The sequence below is a fragment of the Pyxicephalus adspersus genome, chromosome 12, assembly GCF_032062135.1.
Source record: "Pyxicephalus adspersus chromosome 12, UCB_Pads_2.0, whole genome shotgun sequence".
In the NCBI taxonomy this organism is placed as follows: Eukaryota; Metazoa; Chordata; class Amphibia; order Anura; family Pyxicephalidae; genus Pyxicephalus; species Pyxicephalus adspersus.
This window is the reverse complement of record NC_092869.1, coordinates 38,515,930-38,537,176: the sequence shown is the minus strand read 5'-3', so window position 1 is coordinate 38,537,176 and position 21,247 is coordinate 38,515,930. Positions and strand designations below refer to the sequence as shown.

The 21,247-nt window shown below is 38.4% G+C and overlaps 2 protein-coding genes and 1 long non-coding RNA gene across 3 annotated transcripts in view; 2 read left to right on the top strand and 1 right to left on the bottom strand.

Annotated features, from left to right (window-relative positions):
• ATG2B (autophagy related 2B) overlaps nucleotides 1-1,615 on the top strand; it is a 42,602-nt gene extending 40,987 nt beyond the window's left edge. The window contains 1 exon segment of the mRNA XM_072427663.1: nucleotides 534-1,615. Coding sequence (XP_072283764.1) covers nucleotides 534-764 — 231 coding nt within the window. The 3' untranslated portion in view covers nucleotides 765-1,615.
• Nucleotides 1,616-2,913: 1,298 nt separating this feature from the next.
• On the top strand, nucleotides 2,914-16,814 carry LOC140342549 (uncharacterized). The gene is made up of 3 exons (XR_011923095.1): nucleotides 2,914-3,110; nucleotides 3,971-4,080; nucleotides 16,731-16,814. It is a non-coding gene; the product is annotated as an uncharacterized lncRNA (long non-coding RNA).
• The window catches only part of LOC140342548 (B2 bradykinin receptor-like), a 24,016-nt gene continuing 8,897 nt past the window's right edge, over nucleotides 6,129-21,247 (bottom strand). The window contains exon 2 of the mRNA XM_072428758.1: nucleotides 6,129-7,591. Within this exon, the coding sequence (XP_072284859.1) occupies nucleotides 6,477-7,586 (1,110 nt within the window). The 5' untranslated portion in view covers nucleotides 7,587-7,591 and the 3' untranslated portion in view covers nucleotides 6,129-6,476. The remainder of the gene's footprint in view (nucleotides 7,592-21,247) is intronic.

The window sequence follows — 21,247 nt, the reverse complement described above, 5'->3', positions numbered from 1 at the left end:
TTCCTGCAATTTTTCTGTCTGTGCAACAGGAAGTTAAAGTGAAATTCAACCCACTAATTTGTTTCCCAAAACCATTACCTATGTATTTAAAAAAGTTGAGCTTTTAAGCCCTTGTATGGTTGCTGTCATATCTGATTACATGGAGAGCACCATGGCAGCTGCAAATCTAAACAGAGGCTAGGATGATGCTCTTCAGCTGTAAGGATTAAGTGCATTTAGACCTAAAAATAGGAGAAATCTCAGGGTGAGTCTAAAGAAAAAAGAAGAAAACTTTTTTAGATTCATGTACACTTTTTTAGTCAATTTTTCTCCAAACTCAAATCTCTGACAAAGTGACTACTATTTTAAAAATAGTTTAGTTTCCTTGAATCTTTTATTATTTTGCAATTATAAATACCAATATTGGTCTGCTGTTAAATCTTGCAGCAGTGTAGTCGCTCACTAAACACATAAAACATATGAAAAGGTTGGACAACTCACCCAGCCCAATCACCATATACAGCTTTCTGATGTGACTTTTTCTCTTCCACCAGGGAATAACAGACACCGCTCAAACAATCTATGAGACGGCAGCCCGTGAGCATGAGAACAGAGGGGTGACGGGAGCTGTAGGAGGAGTCCTTAGACAAATCCCACCCGCTGTAGTTAAGCCTTTTATAGTAGCAACGGAAGCCACTTCCAATGTCCTGGGAGGAATGCGCAACCAAATCCGGCCTGATGTTCGAGAGGAAGAGTCACAGAAATGGCGATTAGAAGAAGGCTAGTGCTTTGTGCTTCATGGATAGATGGATGGATGAGGACTGATCACACATTACAACAGCCTCAAAAGACTGCTTAGGGTGTACATTTTTTTTTAATTTTTTTTTTTTTGCAATCATGTCTCAGGAACTGGTGGTATTTCAATAAAAGGATGCAGACTATAGCACGTGTTACTGCAAACTCAATCTTTATTGACTTGTGGAATGCAGGATTGAGTTGATGGGAGCCCATGTTTTACTCTATATTAACTTTTTTTAAACCAGAGGAACCCCTAAAAGTTAGTCTTGGAAAACTTTAATAAAACCAATGAAATTGAGGTTAATGGCAACAATGCCCCTTATGTTGGTTAGTGTGTGGGGTGGGGAATGTAACACTTACACTGATGGTTGGAATGCCATCTTTACAGACTTATTGTATTGTGCTGCTGGCTTTGCCAAGTGATGTTGGCCCTGGAACTATGCAGGCACCACCTGACAGAAGGTCAATTGGTTACGGCTCAAAGAATTTTCTAGAAACCCTAGGAAAACCTTGGATGAAAATTGCTGCTGTAAATTATCTTTCTGTTTTCAGCTCATCTAACCTCTGATATCTCATTACTGGCTGAGCCTGGACAAAAAAAGACATCAGCTATTTGTTAGCAGTCATAAATATAACTATATTGCTCCTAAATAATGAATTTATTGGTTTTGCTTTGCACTTGGGTTAAGTTTCAAACCAATCCCTTCCTTGTTCCGTGTCAGGAGGCTGAACATGGCCACACCTCAGAATATGAAGTCTTGTGTCACATTTTAGTCTGTACATTTGTAATCTGTTTATAGTGTTAATAAAATTTATTTGTGTTATGGTGAGAAAATAACGGTTTCCCAACTTCATGAACATTGTTCCTTAATGAAGCACATTTATAAAATAGATAACCAGATACCTTCCTTTATTAGGTAATGTAATCTTCTTATTCCTAGTGATGGTAACAAGATCATTACGTTTTTAAACAATAGTCACTTGGTGAGTGATTGCTTTGTGTTTACTTGTAGCATCACTTTTGCTATTGCGGACACATCTATAAAGTGGGCACCAGGTCTGATCGCCACTTATCACCACTTGCCTGTGGGAGACCCCCTTGGAAAAGATGTCGTTGGCATTTGTTTCAAATACCCTGATTGTACAATAGCCTTGTAGCAAAATAGCCAAAGTAGTATGGGCTTCCAAAAAAAGCAAGTGAATGAAATTTCTGCAGGTCACCTGAGGTGTTATGGTTTGAATATATATTTTATATTATATGTGTGTGTGTGTGTGTGTTTTAAGAGCGGAACTCCATGAGTCGTATGTGAAGTTGTATTCGAACATTGAGTTCACCCCCCCCCCCTTTTTAACAGAAAATAAAAAACCTCTAAAAAGCTCAGATCACAGCAGCATCCAGGCTATCACAATAAGGCTGGATAAAACCTGAGAACGATAAACCGCTATGCCTCACTCAAATGTTTTTCTCCAATCGGCTTGTGAAATTTTGGACTTTCTGGTACTTTTGAAGACGGTCAGCTGCACTATAGACGCTGCGTGTGATATTTGTGGTACATTATGGCATGCCAATAGCTTTCACATTATAAACAAATGAAGCTATGCAGCCTCCTGCAATGGTCTTGTTTTTCTTCGGCTACACGTTTTGGTCTGAGCTTTAACAAATTAAAAAGAATCTATTCTATTTCTGGGAACTGACTTTCTAACTTTTCAAGTGTTACTACCTCTTACTAACTTTTTTTTTTTTTTTTTTTTTTTAATAAAGATTTGCTATAACATAAGGAACATATAGAAATGTTATTTTTGGCTAATCAGTTCATGATATATGAATTTGCCTACAGTATGCACCACCATACAATCTTGACTTTTTAAACAGGCAATAATCATATTCTCTTCATTAAACCAATGCATATAGATAAAGGCAATGCACCTGAACAAAAGGTACAAAAATGTTTATATGGATTATTTATTATAATTCAATTTTAACTGCTAATTTGTTGTATAAAAAAAACAACAAAAAACTGCACTGCTCAGCACTTCCCAAGACTTGAAATCCATGAAATCAGACTCAGGTGTTCTTCAGGTGCTAATGATTAGACCTTTCTTACAGAGTATGGTGTTGAACCAGTCTTTTTATATCAATCTTTGATATGGAGGGTCTCTATTCATGTGATAAGTTACATCATGTCAAGATCAGAAGAGCTAAGTAAGGCCTTCAGAAAGAAGTGTGCGGATACCTGTGAGTCTGCCAAGGTATTTGTGCATGTAGCAGCAGCATATCCACCAAGCCTTGGACACATTTGACTGCATCTTGCCTGTGACAACATCAATCTTTGGTAACTTTAACACTTTATATTTCTTTGCATGTTACCAGTTTGCAGTCTTTTGATGTAATGATCTTGTTCTGGTACATTCACACCTATCTGCTGTAGTGTGTTAGGGCAATCCCTAACACACTACACTATTTGGTGTAGTGTGTCCCATGCACCAAAAATTAGACATGCTTTATTTTTTAAAAGTGAACAGCAATGGAGTGAAGGTGCATTGAGTTGCCACTCATAATGCATATAATAATGAATGGTACTTCATTGCAACAAAGTGTGTAATGATTGCACCTGTTTTTTTGCAGTTACTGCAGTACTATACTGTAAATGGGCCAAATGCTAGGTATGCACTGGCATTTATAAATACAAATCCTACTATTGGATTATGAAATACTTGGGATTATGTGAATGTGATAATTACAAATATCTTTTTTTTATCTTTTCCTGGCTTTTACAACATAATGCGTAAGCATCTTGTCCCCATTGGAACACTTGCCTTGGGATATGCCAAGCAACCATCCCTGGGGTGCATGTATACAGGAAAAGATGAACAGGAAAAGATGAACAACAATAAGATGTAACAAAATAATAAAAGAGGGTGAAATGGTTGTTTTATTTGCAATAGTTTGACACTGTGCTTTAGCATAATAAATGTCATCCATTTATGGTTTACATTGACTTTAATTGCAGTTTATAGCCTTTTCAGTGATTTTAGATATACATTGTCCCCAACATAGCTTTAATTTAGGTAAACTTTTAGAAAGTATACATGAACAGGGTACGCAACGTTTCAGAGTGTATGATATATGTTTGCCAGTTTACAAAGGTATGTTTTTAATCTTGGGTACATGCCTATCATTTATCATCCACAGAAGGTTTAACATAAGCAAGTGTAGTTGTGTGGCCTGATTCCATGGGAAGAGCCGGCGATATGGCAGGAATGTGAGACTCCTTCATAAATAAACGGATATATTTTTAGCAGGTACGTGACTAACAGACAGGAATTGTTTGGGGTTAAAATATTATGAGCCATAATACTGCTAGAAATATTCTCATTAACCTTCAAATTATAAATATTTTGGAAAACAGACAGAAGCATTCGATTTATTCAGTCTGTTCTCATCTGTTTGACCTAAAGCATTGCTCAGAAGGGTGCCCACTGTATATAGAAAGGGCTAGCAAGTGTTTCCAACCAAGTCACACTGATCCCACCAACCTGCCATCTTCCCATAGTGCATCCACCACCATGATCTAATAGGAAATATGCACCATGGTTCAGTTCTGATTTTTGGGTGCTTTTTGCTTGTGGGCATGCATAATGTGACTGGTCTGTGGCTGCACCCAGTCAAATGCAGCATGCTATCATGAGCCTTGTGTTCCTTTCTCTTGTGACTAGCATAAAGTTTTCATCAACCTATGATGTGAACATACATAACCTTGCTGGCGGTGAACCCTCTGTATTCCCTTTAACCACATTTGGTAGGTACTAACCACTGCATACAAACACCTCACAAGACCTGATATTTTGGAGATTGTTGGACTACCACAACTTGGCATCTGTCAAAGTAATTCAGATCCATACATTTTTTCCTCTTTTCCGTTGTCTTGCTGCCTAATAATACCACTTACAGCTGCCATTGTAATCAGATCATCAATGTTATTCACATCACCTGTCAGGGGTTTTGTTGTGTTGGATGATCGGTGTAAATACTTTTTTTTTCCAATAATTATTATTACTGATATAAAAAAAACCCATAATGTTCCTAATATCTTCAGTAAATGCAGTTTTCCATCATTTGTAATCTCTATACTGCATGCATTAAACAATGGTGAAATATGTCAATCCCTATATACAAATACATTCAAACACTATAAATAAAAAATTATAAATAGAACATCAATATTATTAACGTTAAACCCATTTAAAATATTTTGCTGATATGCAATTATTTTAGAGTCAAAGGGCTGAATTGTGAAAACTGGGAACCAGCATAAGGAATTAAATTACTGGAGCTCCTGTTTTCATTGTGAGTGTTTTGTGATTTTGAAAAAAAAAAATGGAGAATAATTAGAACCCCTGTCAAGTTTAACTGCCATCCATGGCTTGGTTATTGAGTTTTACCCTCACTTACTTTTCTGCTGAAGAAGTAAGGAAAAAGAATCCAACAGAAACACAAACACATTTTTTTACTTAACTAGGAAAAGGCTACAGCTCCTATCAGCTTTGTATTGCTGTGTCCCTGTTGCAGATTTTTTTTTTTTCCTTGCTTCCAATCTGGTGAAACCATTGTCATCATGGTACTATGGGAGGGAGAAGATCTCTAAGGCATGTTTACAGGTAAAGTGGAACTAAACTGGCAATACTGTTGCAGGGCACCGCCATCTTTCATTTTTCTCCTTCTGTAGATGATCTTTGACCGTCTTCATTGGCCATGCTGGGATGGGCAGGAGTTGGTTCCATCCTGGCACGCGTAGGGGAAACCAGGACTGCCAGGTGTCCTGACAACTAAAAATGCATGTGCGCAGCCCAGCTTTTTGCCAGATACCTGGAGCGATCAGGCAGGTAGGGGGTATTATTGAAGAGAGGACATCACCTATCCCTTTATGCAATAATGACCTGCCTGACCATGGATTCTTAAAGGTAGAACTTTAGCTTGGCTTTAACACCTCTTGCCAGCCATCTATCCAGCACTTTCCCAATGCCACTATTAGTAGCTCTTACATTCCTAGGGATGACTTGAAGCAACTAGAAGCTGTCTCGGTATTTAAACCACTGCCTGAACAAACACCTCTGCCTGTCAACTGCTAAAGGGCCACACTATTGGAGGCGTCTTTGCTTACATACAGTTGCGTATCTATGCCAACCACTACTTTCTGTGTGAACAAACCCTAAAATAAAGCTTCAGATAGCAGTATTCCTACTATTCTTCCTAATGACCTACTCAATCACTCTTTCCAAAACTTAAAAAAAAAAAAAAAAAAGGTTTGGCTACACAAACATTTTAAATCACCCCACAAAGAATCTGCAAATTTAGACATAAGCATTTTACAACATCAGACATGACAAATCCCAGAAGCAATAATTATTTTTTTAAAACATGTTTACAACACAGTCCCACTTCTGCAGATTTTCAAACTGCATTTTTCCACCAGCGAAAACTTTTTTTCTGCTTCCAAATATGGTAATTTCCAGCGAAACATCTGGTGGATCTAGCCAGTGTGAAAAACATCAGGAATACATCTTATATCTATATACAAAAGATAACACCGTGAAACAAAAATGACGCTAAATAAATAATGGCAGCGAATTTCCTGAACATTTTTCTGTATAAGCCATGGCAAGACATGAGTCCACTTAGTATTAGGCCACCAGTAAATTTACTGCTTTAAAATGAGATTTTGTTGCCCCATGGAAATAGAAGTTCGTACTGTGATTCCTGAATAGTTAATCGGCAAGGATGCTCTTCTTGGAGGTCTGAATTTCGCTACAAATTGCCAGAACACTTCTTTGGCTTTCTTACGGAAATGGTTACCAACAATTACGTAGAGCAGTGGGTTGATACAGCTGTTGCTAAAAGCAATGTAGGTTGATATTTGGTTTCCAATTTCAATCGCCTGGCTCCAGCCACACGTATGGAAAACTCCGAGCAGGTCCAATGTATCAAAGAAGGTACCAACATGGAATGGAAGCCAGCATAACACAAAGACTAGAAGTACTGTGAAGACCAACCATGTAGCCTTCTTCTCATTGTTGACTTCTTTGAATTGCTGCATGGTGTTGTTCCTCAGGACTTTAATAATCTGGATGGTGCAGAAACCAATGATAATTGCTGGGATAAATCCACCAAAAAGATTTAGGAGAATGTTTGAGGCGATGTTCCAGCTGTCGTCTGGGGGTAATATGATACAAGCGGTGGTGTTGAAATCAGGAAGGAACATTACCTTCCGAAATATGACTTTGGGCAAACTAGCTATCACTGCACAGATCCAGATGATGGCACAGTTAATCTTGGCACAACAGGTTCTTCTCATCCGACCAATGGACATGGTTTTCACCAAGGCCAAATATCGATCAATGCTGACCATCATCAGAAAGTAAATGCTGCCATAGAGGTTTAGCTGAATGAGGGAGTTTATGGTCACACAGAGGAAGCTGCCAAATGGCCAATAGAACTTGTTGGAAATGTAAATGGCCCAGAAGGGAAGGCCACTGACAAAGATGAGATCCGCAACAGCCATATTGCCCAAATAAATCTCTGCCACAGTACATGGGCTTTTATGAAGCAGGAAGACTAAGATGACAAATAGGTTTTCCACAAAGCCCAAAGAAAAGATGAACCACATGTAGGCTGGCTGGTAGGTATAGAGCCATTCAAAGCCCTCTGATGCTAAGCAGATCTTCATCTCTGGAGGGGTAACATTCTGCTGGCTTAAATTGGAAAAAGGAACCGTCCTCATCATCGTTAGGTTGTCCACATTGAGACCCATTTTTTCTGGTGAAATTAAACATAGAAAGAATTAAATATTTCATTTTGTCTTTATCAGTCCATCAAACTTATATTTGTATGTTAGAGTCATTGACCTAGATTGACATACACATTACAGTCTGGTTGTATTTTCTCTCTCTATCCCCCATTTAGAGTTATCAGTGGCTGTATAATATGAGGACCTACCTAAAAAGCTATATATATAAATATATGTGTGTGTAAGTGGGACTCCAGTGTAATCTTTTTTTCTACTTTTGTATAAAAATATATGGGAAGGGTTTGCTATTGCTTCACACCTCTATTTGTATTGGGTCACCAGTATTTTATCCCTGAGTCAGCAAAAGATTTTTGATCTCCTCTATAAAATATGTTAAAGCGTACCCATACTCACTAAATCAACTTTGGCTTTTGGATAACATAAGCCCAAGTCATAATCATCTGAAAAAAAATGTTTTCCCAGCTTGTTTTGACCTTTAAACATGAAAAACGAGTTTTAGCCACACCCCCAGGTCTCCCCATCGCCTAGGCAGTGAACTGCAATCTGGGAAATGCCATCCTTGGTGGGAGTGTTTCTAACCCACTGCCCTAATTATGCAGATTTTTTTTTTCTTTCCTCCTGGAACTTTAATGTCAGTCAAGTGCGACTGCTCAGTCTGCAGCTGCTTCTTGCTTCTTTTCAGCTTGTGAGCTCTCCGTGCAGAGGGCTCCAGTTAGTGAGGGAGGGAACGTGGGTGGAGAAGAAGGTCAGGAGAGGAAGATAACGTAAACTTGCCAGTCACAAGCTGGCTACTTCTAAACACTTCATAAATCATTATATTTTTTATGGATAAAAGCTGACGCAGCCAGTGCCACCAGGGAAGACTGACATTTTGGTGAAGTAAGTAAGAATAGATTAATAATTGAAAGACTAGTTTTTGAGTTTAGTTCCTCTTTAAGTATATGTTCTCTGAATTACCAAATTCCTATTTAATGTATTTTAAAACTAATTTCTCATATTTTAAATTTACATTTGTAATCAATATAATACATAGTATCATGAAAATTCTTATTCAGGCATTTGTTATAGGAATGACAACCCTCTCTCCCTCTTTTCCCCCATTCCCATATGCGCTGATTGAAACCCCAAGTAGTCATCTTGAAGAAAACCCACCCCTGAGAAAAGCCACGCAGCCATTACTATTATTCATGGTTAATGGAGTGGCTGCACAAGATTAGCAACAATGTGATACAAAAAGGTGAAACCAATTATATTTTTAAAAGATTACAATTATTTGATACAAAATGCTTTTAAAAACATTGGGTAATTAGGTAGGGTTCAAAAAACACAAAAATACAATATGAATAATGATTACTATTCATGTAAGAAATATAAATTCCCTTGCTGACATTCAGTAAAAATACATTTTATGACAACTGATCAAAGCTTTCATTGTTTATTAGATGAGACGTTGCAATAATGACAAAAATGTACCAAGTTCTCAAACAAAGGATGTAACAATGACACTGAATTATTTATGCATGAATAATTTCTGCAGAAACGTCAAATATAAAAAAAGCTAATTAAAGTAACCACATTTGCACAAATTCCAGCTCGCAGGGACATCAATCACAAAACACAAGCTTCAATTTGCCATTTTTTTTTTTTTTTTACTTTTCTCAAGTTTAAAGCTACAGTCCAGGTACAAGACAACTTACCTGGAGTGGGAATGGTCCACCTCCTTTTCCAAGTAAAGAAGTGGGAGCTGGACTTTCAGGCCTCTCTTTTTCTAACCTGTTGCAGCAAGTAATGCAAACACATCACAGCGTCCTTCTCCTCCTTGCTATTCCAAAAAAATGAAGCTTGGGGCTGCGTATTTTCTGATTGGCCAGGAGGAGAGGGAGTCTGGATGGGACCACAGGGCTGGCTCAAAAGACTTGGGTATGAGCAGGGCCCACTCCAGTACAGAAAACGTCAACCTTTCACTGACATCATATTCTTAATTTTCTGGTTTTATGGTGCAATCACATGGCACCAATGCTCCTTCTATGTGCCCCTTCCTAAAGCTAGGGGTGTAAATTGCATCACACAGCTCTAGCTACAGCAGCACCACTGTCCACCTAAATCAGCAGAGGCCGTAGCAAACTGATTTAAATCTCACAGATGTCACTACAACCATTGCCCCCACTGTCTATCAACACAACAGGGATAAGGGTGGATCTGCTTCCTGCTAGGGTGGTCAGTGTCACATATTAGGGAACCCGGCAGGATCCCCCTTTATTTCACTACAAAAGAAAAATTAGAAGAATAAAATGCAAAAACAAGTATCTATATACGTATGCATTTTTGGTGGGGTTACCACACCCCTTAAGCCATTTCCACTTGTATGTAGCTTAGAGTTACTATGCTTCCATCCCTTGCTAAAAAAAATTGTGTTTCTGGCACGTTAGGTGACACTAGCCAAGTGTTCGCCGTGTAAAACAGAGGAAATAGAATGTCAGCTATTTTTTGGATTGAACCTCGGCCAATGTACACTAGAACAAGAGAAAAACGGACATCTACAACAAACGTTCAACAATCTTATTATCAGTGGGGGGTTTAATGAAACAACCTTTATGTATAAATGACACAAGCAAATTTTATATGAAAACTTGTAATACCAATCATTTTTTTTAATCATATTTGGGTCTGTATTTATATATTTTATTTCTTTATGTATTATGGGTAGAGTCTGAAAACAATATAGGAATTATTTACCTTTCGGCTATAGGGGTGAACACAGGGAGGTGCAAAGTGGGCCAACAGGAGCTCGAAGTCAGTTCTGCACAGGGGCCCATTGTTGGCTAGGTCTGGCACTGTTTGGCTCCATTTAAAATAAAAACTCTAGCATGCTCTTGTTGAAAAACCTGGTATTAACAGAGCTCAATAACTCAAGCTAATACAGCTGAATGAGTCGGAGCTTTATCCTTTCTATGTGCTGTGAATAGAGATGTATGAAGTTTTAGAGAGAGTCTGAAGTCAAATGGGTTCTGCCACAGCTGAAGAGTCTTTAGGACACTTCAAAGAAGCAGCTGGAACTTTTTCAACTTGTAACTGATCTTGAGCTTTAGGCTAGAAATTCCAAAGGGAAGATATTTTCCCCTTCATTTAGGAAGTTAGTACAGCATGTGTCATTTTGTTACAAGTTTGACCTTCCATTTTTCAGTCTAGGGGTGGCCAACCACTGTTTACATTTCCTTTGCTAGAAGGCAGAATGGACCCCGACATATACATTAACCTTAACTGAAATTACCTCTACTACATTTTTGTTTCCAGTGTTAGTTATTTAGGGGCCAACTTTTACCATTCTATTTTAAATTCCATGTATGTGCATTTTTATAAATGAATTTTCATGGGCATCCTATTCATTGTATAAGGGCCCCAATTTAGCAAATGGTGCACCTTACTCTTTTAACACACCTCAACACATAGGTCTCTATTTTTAAAACAGGCAATCAGGCATTCCCTCAAACATTCTCTCCTGAGAGTCTTCTAGGTCCATGAGTTTCAATAGCAGTAATTGAATGTATGGGGGAATGTCAGATTCTCTGTTTTATAAATCCCTCAGGAAGTAGTTTCAGCAGCTAATTCAAATTTATTTAAAAAAAATCTGAAGGATTTCTAGAAGCACAGAATATAACTGGGTATTAAAGACTTAAAGATAACAGACTGTTGATCCAGGGAACATCTGATTGCCTCATGGAATCAGGAAGGAATTTCTTTCCCCTGTTGGAGCAAATTGTACCAGGGTTTTTTTGCCTTCCTCTGGATCAGCTATATCCATAGGGTTTTATATAGGGTTTTATATCTGGGATTTGTTTATTTCCCTAGTGGTTGTACTTAATGGATTTATATCTTTTTTCAACCTGACTTACTATGTAACTATAAATACAGCCCATATACTTGAATACTATATGCATTATGGTGCACAGTCATGTCAAAAAATATAATAGATTTTTAACCCGTGGTTGGTCCATAGAAAAGGAATAGACCCATGTAAAGTAAAGAGGGGAGACAAAAGCCAGCACATTCAGAACAGTGTGACTAGGTTCCTAAAACTAAAACTCCATTCATTCTTGGACGTCCCTATCACCTAAAAAAAATTTGTTTGTCTAAAATCAAATGGGAACTTATGGCATCCAAACTGAAAAAGTTATTGTGAAATCGGAAGGCCTACTAAATAAACACTGATCTGATGCATAGGGTATGTGAGTATATATATACAAGGATCTGAAGGATATATACTGTATAAAAAAAATACAATATTAATAGCCCTCTTTATTACAGCAATATCCTCACTTCCTGTATTTACAATTCGGGTCACAGGAAGACAAAAGGTCCTGTCCAAGGTCACACAGAACTTGTCATTGTTCCATTAAGTGTTGTGTTTGACCTCCGAGCCGCCTTCTTCCTTACAGCTCTGACTACACTTCAAGCCATGGGAACAAGGCAACATGTCCGCTTTCTTTAAACAGAATGCATATTGTTTTCTCTTAAATGGATTTTTATGTGTAAAAAAATAATAAAATAAATATTTCATATTTATAGATTCCAGACAGCAGAATATGTTTCACATATTTTCAATGCTCATCTTAACTGCTGAGCAAAAATCATTTTTAATTAGATTGAAGACAAGGTTATAAAGACAGCTGAGTTGTGAATTGCACATTTGCTTCTTTGTTCTGTTTCTGTTTACAAGACCCAAAATATTTTGTGAGTTCTGAACCGGTTCCAAAATAAACAAAATGTTATTACAAAATTGCAAATTTAGGATAGGATTGCCTTTAAAGGTTCGATCTTTACAATTGTGTTTTTCAGTATATTACTGCAGCCTAATGCACAAATTGGTATCTTTTTGAATGGCACTACTGCACATCTTGCAAAGCGCACCAAAAATCAGGTGCATTGGAATGCAATGGAATGAACAAATGGGAACCATCTCTGTATTGTGATGCATTGCCAAAAATAGTGTTAAGGTGCATTGGCAGCCTATAAAAACATAAAAGAATTTAAAACCATGCACATTAAGATGGACAATACTGCACAGTAAAAAAGTAATGCTCCACGGTGCACAGCAATGGTGTCAGCAATTGGCAATTCTCTTCAGAAAAAGTAATAAAACTTCACAACATGTTCTCAAATCTTTTGCGATTACTATATATAGATCACCTAGAAGGGATTGTTTTTTCAATCCCAACAAACCAAAGTTTCATTAGCCTTCCATTTATCACAATTTATTCATTTATATGAAGCTGGAATTTAAATAGCAGGCTTAAAACAAACCCCTCTGTAATGCCCTATGCCACGTGTCCTAAAAAGGCTTTTTATTGAAAAACAGGAAGAGCAATAAAAAGGCTGTTTTATTGGAAGACGTACATGGAATCTGCAATTAGGTTTGTGCGTGAGATGTTCTGGAACTTACAAGGGTTTGATTGTTTTCCTGATGGTGTTTCTCTGCTTATAAATATCAGGAATTCTGTAATTAGGAGAGTTTGTTTTGCTCTATGTGCTGGTGGATGGAGAACACAATGTTTCAAAGAGGAAACATTAATAAGGTTTAAATCTGGAGATATCATTGAAAAAGAAGGAAAGGAGAAAAAGGTTTTTTTTGGCAAATAATGTGTATTGTATTCAGTGATATTTCTCATAAATAACAAAACATAAAATTCTTATCCCATAAACCACAATAGTCGCCTGTAGCTTACAGAATCTTTGAGTGACTACTGTGGTTTATGGGATATAAGAATGTTATTTATTTTTATTTATGAGAAATATCACTGAATACAGCACACATTATTTGCCAAAAAAATCTTTTCTCCTTTCCTTCTTTTTCAATGATATTTGTACGTTAAGGGTTGGCCTAATGTCATGAAGGACATTAAAATCACTACTAACCAACCACCACCCATACCTATCCATACTTATATCTAAAATAGGAAGGAAACCTTGTAAACAGAGCAATGTATACAAAGCTATATGTGATTCCTGGGGAGTAGTTCTGCACTTTGTAAATGAGGATTTCCACATCCCTTTTAAGTAGATTTACAATTTTATTTTACAATTTATTCACTATGTGTGTCTCAATATAATACATAAATGGTCCTTGTAGTTAACTTGGTGCAAGCCTTTGATTTGTAAGTTCTTATGAAAAATAAATATATCTATTCTACTCCCCCCACCCCACCCCACCCCAACCTGATCCAACTACACCCTGGCCCTTTGCACTTTTTCTCTATTGGCACACCTCACCTGCGGCGTGCCACTCCCAGCTAGAGAATCCATCAAGTGGCCAATGAAAGAGGCAAGGTAATTAAACTTGAAGGAAAGGTAATCAGCGTTCAGCAGGCTGGATTTTGAATTTGAGGATCCCTCAGTTAGACTTAGCCAATTTGGGCCTACTACCAACCATTTGCCCCTATGTATAAACAATTCTGTTATTGAGAGGAAGGAAGGGGGGGGGGGGGGGGTAGCAGGTGCATAACTTCCCACTCTTCCTTGATTTAGAAGGAATGTCCTTCTTTTAGAACCAAGTCCTTTGTTCCTCTTTCCTCCTCAATTGTCCTTCTTATTGCATGAATACACCACTATAAAATATAATATGTAACTATTAAAAAAAAGTGTTATCATGCTCCTGACCTTCATCCACCCTCTAAATCACCCTATTTGCTATATTGAAAAGCTAAAAGCTGTGAAAAAAACACTTATTGGTTTAACCAACAATTTTTTGCATATCTACTTTGAGAAATAAAATTGGGGAATGGCAAGGTGTCATTTTCTTTAGGCTAAAAAGTGTTGGTGCGGTGTACAGGTGGACACTGCCACAGACAATTTTGAATTGAATTGAATTGGGAGTGATGATTGGCTCAGGTTTTTCAAACTTTTTTCACATTTGTTCTAAAGCAGCGCCGTCGCCAACTGGTGGGCCAGTTTGGTGGCCAAAAATTTTGGTGGTCTGCATTTCAGGCCAGTGTGCACACCGGCCAGAGCCGGGGACCATGTCCCCCATATGGATTGCAGGCTGAGGGCGGTGGGAAGGTTGTGTCTCTGGACACAGGGAGCGGGTGGGATTCGGGCATCATGACTTCACTCTGGGGGAAGTGTCTTCCCCTTTAAGTGACACACGGCTCCCCGCGCATGTGCAGTCTAGAGTCTGTGAAATTAGTGGTCCTTGATGTCTAAAACGTTGGGGAACACTGATCTAAATTATATTGAGGGGTGATTGTAAAATTAGATCAGGGGTCCTCTCCATTCTTGAAACTGTTAGGAAGCTGGGCTACACATCAATAATAAAATAAAACCCCTAGTATGTGTCTGGCAATAACTCCTAGAAAGTATCAGGACCGGCAATAACCTGGCTGGCCTCCTTGTTTCTTTTATTCATGGTGTCTAATAGAGAGACTTATAACAAAGTTACTCTGGTGGCTCCGACACAGCATACCACTCCCTGTGCCACCTGCCATGACGTACATCGAATAGCCAATAATGGAGAGGTGAAAGGAAAATAATAGAAATAATGGAAAGGTGAAGTAAATAAATTTGGAGGGATAGAAATGGAGTTTGGGGATCCCTACATTCGATGGCTGGTCATTGCAATGGGTGCTATAAGAAAGTAAACAATAAACTCTTTGATGTCTTGCAGTTTTAGGATAAAAAAAAAATTTAATTTAAATGATGACACCTACCAAAACATGATGAGGAAATACCAAAATACAGAACACAAAGCATTTGTAAAGTAGCCTCCATATTATTTATCCTTTCACTACAGCACTCGGTGTGTTATTCCCTGGGTCCTATTAGATTTAATCTTGAATCTAAAACATGTTTGGCACAGAATCAAGGGAAGGATGGTAATAGAGACTGAACAAGTCCAGGGACGTTCTGCAACATGAATCAAAGGAGAAGCTGAAGATGTTTATATTAGATAAAAGCAGAAATGGAGATTGATGATGTCATTGTATTATCCTAGGTCAGCAAACCTCTATAAATTGGAGATTGAACCCAAGATCCAAAATTTGGAACATGCAGGACTGAGGAGCCCTAAAGCTTTTGTGCATCGTCTATGTATTTCTGAAACAAACACCCAATAGAAATATTAGGAATAGATTTTACATGATTTTTGTGAATCTACTGTGTAAGTGCAGCCCAGGCTGGGTTCATGGTAAATCTCAAGGTGGTGTGTCCATGACACGCTGGGCTCAGTCAGTTGGTTGAAAGATGCTGGGCATCAAGAGGTGTGCCATCTGGTGGAGGAGCAAACTTTTTGCAGGGGATAATGTCTATTTGAAGGTGAGTATTGCAATGGAAGCTCCTCTTTTATTTTTACAAATGTTGGATTATTACATTTAAACATTTCTTTAATTTATATAAAAGTAATTCCAAGAGTTTTTTTTAATCTTTATTCACCATAATGAAAATGTCTTGTTGTCTGCAAGCAGACGTTTCCTGATATGGGGTGGCAACTATTTCTCACTTGTGCTGCTTTGTTGCCACCCTATCATAGGAAACCCTGTGGGGTGACTAGAAGCATACACGTTGACTCCAGGGGTGTAATGGGGTGGGCTTTTTTGGAAACGGGCACAGCTCTGGCCGGTCCGCCCCCCCCCGCTGGGGAGGTGGCGCACTGGCCAGAGCCATGGACCATGTCTCCTGTATGGAATTGCAGGCTCAGGGCGGTGGGCAGGTTGTCTCTCTGAACACAACTCGCCCACTCTCCCATCTGGTTCCCCTTTGAGTGACACATAGGCAGAGGTGTAGTGGGGCGGGCACATTTACATAACAATGATTTGCATGCTCGCCATGGATAGTACCGTGCCCCCCCTTCTTTTTTTATGACTATACCCCTGGTTGACTCTTTCCCCAGTCATGGTGCCACAGCTAACCAGAACCCGGTCAAGAGCCATATTGGTTGGAAGAAATCAGCATCACTGAGATGCATAGAGGAAAAAAGTAAAAACTAAAAAGTGAAAGTCTTTTATTTAAGCACTTTGTGCTTATTTATGGCACAAAGTGCTTTAGAAAGCACAATGTATTCCAGTTGGGGTTTAGGTCTACTTAAGATTTCCTACAATTGTACAACTTCCCAGTACAAATATGAATTAAACATTTGCCATTATGTATTCTTGTTTTTAGTGCATAACCAGATTTACCCAGCTTTATCGCTATTCCTGATTATACCTTGAAATACTCACACATCCGTCTTCTCCCACCACAAGTGAGTAGACCTTTTGTATGACTTGTTTGAAAGAAGTTATTGCGCCACATTTTGGTAATAATGTTTGTTTTTAGTCTGTAGAAAGTTATTACACAATCTACATCTGGAATTGCCAGCAAAAGTTTAAGTGATTCAGCATTGGGTCACTGCCTCATGATACATTTTTTATATAGTTCTGACATAGTTTGGATGATGGAATTACATTTTTAAAGTTGGTTTTGTGGGAGCTTCTGTTGGGAAAAATAGGTAGGTAAGTGCCCAGCAGTGTATCTTGCTATTAGGAAATTATATTCATAGAGGATATATGAAAATGATAGAAAGCTCAGAATTTAGAAATGAACATATTAGGACAATTCTATTTTATTTTTAATGTTGTATGTTCATTACAAACCTTTTTATATTTATAGTACACACACATCTATAACACATCCAGCTGTAGAGGATTGCATTTTTGCGTTTTGATAAATTTTGTCTGACTCCCAGAACTCAACTGGAAGTCCAATTCCTAGAAGTTTAGTTGTTCATGTTGGAATTCATCTGTTGTAGACTATTGTTCAATTAACTAAATCCCTACTGGATTGTCATTGCATTTGGATTATACAGGTTCTTTGGAAGTCCAGATAAGTAACACATAAGATGCTGGAGCCCACTTTACAGAGATGATTACAAACACCAGATGTGGCAGTGTAGATGTTTAGAGCAGCAATAGGTCTCTTATTAAACAAATGCTGCACTGTGCACAGATAGATGGCAGGAGTTTGCTAAATTGTATAAAAATCTGTGCATGGAAGATGATAGACTAAGCTTTTCTAGTTCCTTGCTTTTATATATGTATACAGCTCAATTTGATTTCTTTCAATTAAAAAAAATCACCTCTAGTAACTAGTGTTGGTGTTCGAATTCGGGTTGTCCTTATATTCGACCCGAATATGGCTGTTTGAATTCGGATAGACCCAACCTGCAAAACACAGCATTCGACGGGGCAAATTCGTGTGTAAAAAAATGTGTTAAAAAAATGAATGTTAAAGTAAAGAATGTTTTGGGTAACTAACTTTTATTTTTTACAGGTTATCCCAGAATCCTTCTGTCAGTGTGGGATCCCCGGGCACTAGAGGTTAAATGGGGACAAGTCCCCCCATTCATCACATCTAGTGCTCTGTGATTAGCTGGGGAAAGGTAAACCCTGTTGACAGCTCAAGCGTCATCAGGATTTTCCTTTCCCCAGCCAATTACAGAGCATTAGAGGTGAATGAATGGGGAGACTTTTCCCCATTAAGCCTCTAGTGCCGGGTATCTTCTCAATGAATGCGGCCGCAGATGCATTTATTGAGGACAGTGTGCGATCCTCGGCACTAAAGGTTAAATGGGGACAAGTCTCCCCATTCAAAACGTCTAGTGGTCTCTGATTGGCTGAGCTTTCCTCAGCCAATCAGGGAGCACTATCCCTATTCCTGGATAGAGTTTCTCTATCCAGGAATACAGGACTCCTGAAACTCTATCCAAGAACACATACAACTAGTAAAGTTCTTCACAGTCCCTAAAAATAACCCAAATTTTCCCACTATTGACTTTAATGGTGTTAGAATTGGGCATTTGATCACCCGAACAATATCCCCCTATTCGACCAAATAGCTCTCGAATCGAATAGTGAGATATATTCGACCAACACTACTAGTAAGTTTTGGTTCTAGCAGGGGCATAGCAGGATCTTTAGGTGCAAAGATTGGGAGGTTCCAGGCATTGGTACTCCACCCCCCAAAACAGACCACTGGACAGGACTGGTTTTGAGGGGCAAACTGGGCTGTTGCTCAAGGTCCCCATTTTTTTCGGAGCCCCATTTGACAGAAGGGAGGGGGACTGGCACAGAGCTGGAATGCTGTACACTTAGATCCCTACTTTTTGCCCAGGGCCATCTTGTTTATTACTGTACCTGATCCTTCGGAATTCCCTGTGCCTGCATCTCCATCTGGTATTTCCTACTCCTGGGTATGCTTCTGGCTATTTCTGTCCCTTGTTTGATTCAGCCCTATAGGGGGAAATTTAGTAACTCTATGAACCTGCATGAATAATACCCTATTTTGTTAGAATGTATTACTATGATGTTGTTTAGGTAGATGGGTTGCAAAGCATTTGGGGCCCCATTTTGTCTAGAACCATCCTAAATATGTAAATGTTTTAGTACATGGAGACAAGCTTTAAAACTATATGGCATAGCAGATCCCCAGCAAATATCTAACACTTTCTGTTGAATTCAAACTTCCCGGCTGTGTGTTGTGTTTTCCCCCACTGGTACTTACATAACCACAGGATCCAATAACCAGTGGAAGGAACCATGATGTGTGATGAGGGAACATGTATTCAATAAACCAGTAAGTGTTGGAAAACTGCAGAGGTCTGGGATCTGCTTCACGATGAAGTGTAAGGCCACCATAATTGCAAAATTACACCAAATTTTACAGCTTAGTAACCGGATCACTTAATGACCTCCATCTCCTATGCACCTTGCAGCACTTGTAAAAGACACCAACTTTGCTATAATGAAGTCCTGTATAATGTATCCATTTCCTCCTAATGCAAATCCAATTAAAGTTTAGAGGTATTAACATAGTCACTTATGAATTATGAGATAATGTATCCATTGGTGGCAACTGTCAAGATTTTTCAAGTCACCAAATTAGACTCTTAGTGGAAATGGCACCATAGCTAATGACTCCATAGCCAGCCCTTTGAAATAAAGAAATTAGGAGGTGAACACATTAACCTCTGCTTTGTAATGACTAAGAACTGGAACATTGGAACAAAAATTGCTGTAAACAAATTGCCTCTCTCCATTTAAACAATAAAAAAAAATAAAAAATGTATAAAAAATACCTAAATGTGGTTTGATATCAGTATCCTGCTACCCTGTGCATGGCAACACTCATACTAGGAAAAGGTAAAACAGCACTGGAAGCCAATCAGGTTCTGCTGCATTCACATGTGTTAAAAGTAGAGAGCAAAGTTGGTGAATTATCAGCGTTGTTGCTGCTTCTTCATTGTCAATATGCAAGCAAAGGGTGGGGAGGTGACGTCACAATAATCCCTGTGCTGTCTGGCAGAAGTGTATACTATAAAAGTGGCTGGAAATAATTACAAATACTTTGGCAGACATGCTCACATTTTTGTATTTAACTGTTTTGCGTGACTAGATGGTCTAGAAGAAAAGCTTTTTCGAGTGTCAATTGGTTGCATTGGGAACACACGGTACAGCAAGTGCAATAGGGCGCCTACTCTTACCGTCGCTGCCCTCCTACCACCAAATTCCAAGGAATACGTATGGGAAAATCAAGTCACTGTAAAGTCAGTATTCCTATTCTGCATATTTGCTCTGGTCCAACATCATGGACATGCTTGAACCCAGTTGATTCAGTTGGAGAAAAAGGTGAATTTTATAAGGAAAGGCCCGTTATGGCACCCCTACCACCACTCCGCCATATTTCTAATACTCGCTGTATATAATATATATTTCATATTTGCCTCTTAAATATATATATCAAATATATAGTGCAGGATATGTGGATGTAACAGGCGATCTAGCTGTTACTACCCCCACCCCTGCAAAATGTATTCGCTGTGTCTGGCATTGCTCAGTCCATTATAGAAACATTTATCGTATTTGGCAGATGCTCTCCAGCCCTCAGCCTGCTACATGTTAAAAAGAGTTATCTTATGGATAGTTTTTCTGGAAAGTGTCAGATTTTTTCCATTCTTTCAGCTGGGGAGGAAAAAAAACAAACCATAATATAATTTTTTTTTCTGACCATTTTGCATTGGCCACTGTGCTAACAACATTGGCCACTGGGTCCCGGGCTGGTGTATTGTATTATTGTAGCACATTATGGTTCATTATGCCACACATTATCACATATTGCACAAATAATGACTGATAATGCACCAGAATGGAGCACATGAATTCCAAAAAGTCAAAATATAGAGAATGAAAGACGAGAAATTCAGAACACAGGGACACAGAATGCAATGAAATCTTGACAAGGTATTTAAACCCTTCTGCACTTTGTCTTACACGGAGTTAAGAAAAAGATTTTGGCTGGAGTCCTACTTTAGCAAAAAGAGAGTTTTAATCATCCTATAAAAGAATTAGCTCCCTTGAAGTGGATCTGTAGGACAGGAGGGCCTTCAATGTTTATTCTGGATGACAAATATTCTCGATTTTTCCAAAACCTAAAAGCAAGCAAGATGTTTCAAGCATGGAACATGGCATGCCGTCCAAAATCTTTTACGTAATTATTTACTAATATTCAAATAAAATTGTCCTGTTTAGCAGAATGAAGCTAAACATCATAAAGAAAAAACTATTTAGTGACAAGTGGGCTATAATAATTAGTAAAGGAAAGACATGTTTACCAGAATGAAGGTAAACATCATAAAGAAAAAA